This window comes from Trypanosoma cruzi, genomic scaffold (assembly GCF_000209065.1).
Source record: "Trypanosoma cruzi strain CL Brener 1047053516683 genomic scaffold, whole genome shotgun sequence".
Taxonomy (NCBI): domain Eukaryota; phylum Euglenozoa; class Kinetoplastea; order Trypanosomatida; family Trypanosomatidae; genus Trypanosoma; species Trypanosoma cruzi.
In genome coordinates, this window is record NW_001849295.1 from 1 (window position 1) to 3031 (window position 3031).

At 61.7% G+C, this 3031-nt stretch overlaps 1 protein-coding gene across 1 annotated transcript, besides 2 other annotated features; it reads left to right on the plus strand.

The window, feature by feature from the left end:
• Tc00.1047053506641.9 (dispersed gene family protein 1 (DGF-1), putative) lies at positions 1-3031 on the plus strand (the record flags this gene model as incomplete). Its single annotated transcript, XM_797784.1, has 1 exon — positions 1-3031. A coding segment is annotated over one exon (3031 nt), but the record flags the coding sequence as incomplete, so codon positions are not given.
• Positions 1-3031: a sequence feature (areas not merged during assembly with more than two copies in the genome that could not be assigned to a particular haplotype).
• Positions 684-748: a microsatellite.

A 3031-nucleotide genomic window follows, 5' to 3' on the forward strand; every position in this document is an offset into this window, starting at 1 on the left:
GCGTTGGGTTTGTACTCGACCGGACGCTGGCGCTGGTGGGTGGCAGCTCGCTGTACGTGCGGTACTGCAGCTTTGAGGGATACAAATACCTGTTCTACGTGTACAGGCTCAGTGTGAGTGGCCACTCCGTTTTTGCGCTGCTCAACAATACGATGTTCTCCGGGGTAAGCCTGCTGTATCAACACCACGGATTCAGCGTGTCGGATCACAGCGTGTTGCGCGTGGCGGGGAACAGCGGCTCAGCTCGTTACGCCATCTATAACGATGACTTGTGGACTGTTCAGCGGTCAAGCTGGTTGGATTGGCGCGACAACGACGTGGAAATGGGTGCGATGTTCTACGACAGTGGATCCGCTTTTGTGACCATTGACAGCAGCAGTGTTGTGACGCTGACGGGCTGCAGGATGGGCTCGACGGGGTTGTCTGTTCCTTTGCTATCGCGGGCTGACGCCGGCTACCGGTTTGTTGCTGGGTGTCTGACGGTCGCGGGACGGGTGGTGACGACGGCGGCTGAACTGGATCTGAACGGCATCACCAACGTGACGGCTGTTGCAGTGTGCGGGGAGTGCACGAAGGACGGCGACTGCTTTGCCCCGCTGACGACGGCGGTCATTGACTGCAAGTGCCAGTGCGCTGCTGGAGGGCACGGCGATGTGTGCGTCCCGGCGCCTGTGCCTGCTGGCCCGCCACCGTTACCGCCGTCATCTCCCCCGCCACTGCCATCGCCGCCAGCACCACCACCACCGCCGGTTGGTGAGTGCATCAGCGACATGGCGTACCCCGAGGTGGCGCAGGCAGTGGGCAGCGGGCTGTCGTGGCTGTGCTACCGCAACGTGACGTTCAGCGGGGGCGGCATGAGCCTGACGGTGCTGATTGGGGGGATGAAGGGCGACGTGGCGAACGTCACGTTTGATGGATGCACGTGGAGGGACGGCGCCCTGCTGTTGCTGTTGGGCAACGCGAACGCCGCTGTGGGGTCGCTGAACATTGTTGTCACCGGCAACACTTTCCGTGACGCGCTTCTCAGCCCGAAGGGTGGATTTCCACCGCACACGAACATCACGATCAGCGGGAACCGCTTTACGGTCACGAGACTGATCCCTCGGTCGGGTTTGGGCCTTGGGAGGCCGTCGTGCGTTGTGATGAATGGGCTGGCGATCAGCAACGGCTCCGCGGCGGTGTTCAGTGGCAATGTATTTCAGAGCGTGACGGCATCGTCAAGCGCCATTTACGTTATCAGATCTGCGCTGAGTGTGTTGTGGCACTCCGTGTTTGCGGTGGTGGGCAACACGTTTCATATGGCTGGCGGTGACAGTACGCTGATATATCTTGAAGGGTCTAGCCAATCATTTTCACTAAGTGTAATGAACAACTCTGCCGTGGTGATCCGAGGCAACGCTGTGACGAGACCGGTGAAGTACTTCATTTTATTTCTTTGGACATCACGTGTGGAGTCTCGGTCAGCGGTTGTGTTTCATGGCAACGACATGCAGGGAAACTTGGCTGTGTTTTATTCAACTTTTGCCGCCAACATCTACTACAACTCCTGGCTGCAGTTGAACGGCAACCTTTGCCGCGTGTCTCCACGGGATGCGTTTGCTGTGCTGAGCCCCACGGTGAATCTCCGCGATTCCACGATGTCTGTGTCTGGCAACCGATTCATGTCCAACACCGTCTCGCCAACAATGCTGCTGATACCTCAAAGTTCCCGCGATCTCACAAACGGAGCGATTGTGGCTGCGTGCAACACTGTGAGCGGCGAGGAAGGAGTGGAATACAGTGTTCCGTCCGTGTACAATGTCACCATCTTAAACTGCAGTGATCCATGCACCCTCGCAGCGTCGTGCTTCCCCGCGTACACGACGACGGCGTCGAGTGATGGCTGCGCCTGCACGTGTGCTGAGGGCGGCTACGGCGATGCGTGCCTGCCCGTTGCTGCTCCCGAGCCGCCGAGCACCGACGGAGCCGACTTGTGCGTGCGTGACGTGCGTGTGGATGAGGAGGTGAACGCCGGTCTCGGGACGTCGGTGTTGTGCTACGTTGATGTGACCTTTGCGGCGGACGTCGTGGTGGACGTGGCGTCGATGTCGGGGAGCGTGCGCAACGTGACGCTGGCGGACTGCACGTTTGTGGGCGGAGCGAGCCTGTACGTTGTTGGGTGGCGGTCCGACCCGCCTGCTGGCGAGCGCGCCGATGTGTTGATCAGCGGGCTTGAGTCGCGCTCCGGCGGCGTGGTGGTGGCGAACCGATTTCCGTCGGGCTCGCGCGTCACTGTGGTGGACTCGGTGCTGATCGCAGAGAAGCGTGTTGCGTACCGCGGCGCCTACGGCCTTGGCGACGCCTCCGCGTGCCTCGTGCTGCACAGCGTGAATCTGACTGGGAGCGTGCTGACCATCGCGCGCACGCATGTGGCGGCTGTGTTCCGCGACGCTGTTGGCGTGTTGGTGGTTGGCGGCGTGGCGCTGTCGTCGCGCGGTGCGCTGTACGTGGACAGAGTGTTGGTGCAGACGGCGCTGGGGCTTTGCGTGTCGGTGGAGGGCGGCGTTGCGGCCATTGGCGGCTCCGTGGTGGCGTTTGTTGACAGCGACTTCCTGCTGTGCAAGCACGCGGTGTCTGTGCGTGGGGCTGTGAGCGTGTCGGGCTCCGCCGTGGCGCTTGTGCGGAGCGAATTTTTGTCGACGGAGGACTACGCGGTGGCGTTTTATTCGACGGTGAGTCTGGTCGGCGGGTCGATGCTGCTGGCGAAGGGCAACGTGCACGACGGCGTCTCGAGGGAGATGCTCTACGCCGCTGGCGCTGTGACCGCTGCTGGGAGCACGCTGAGCTTTGTGCGCAACCGAGCGCTGCTGCCACGAATGCTGTCGGTGAGCCTGTCGCTTGCGTCTGGGGCGCATTTGAGGGTGGCGTGCAACGACGCTGGTGGCCGTGTCCTGTCGACGGCGGAGGAGTACGCAGCGGCAGGTTTTGACGACGCTGGGAGCATCGACATTGTTGGGTGCGACGCCTGCGACAGGGACACGCACTGCTACGC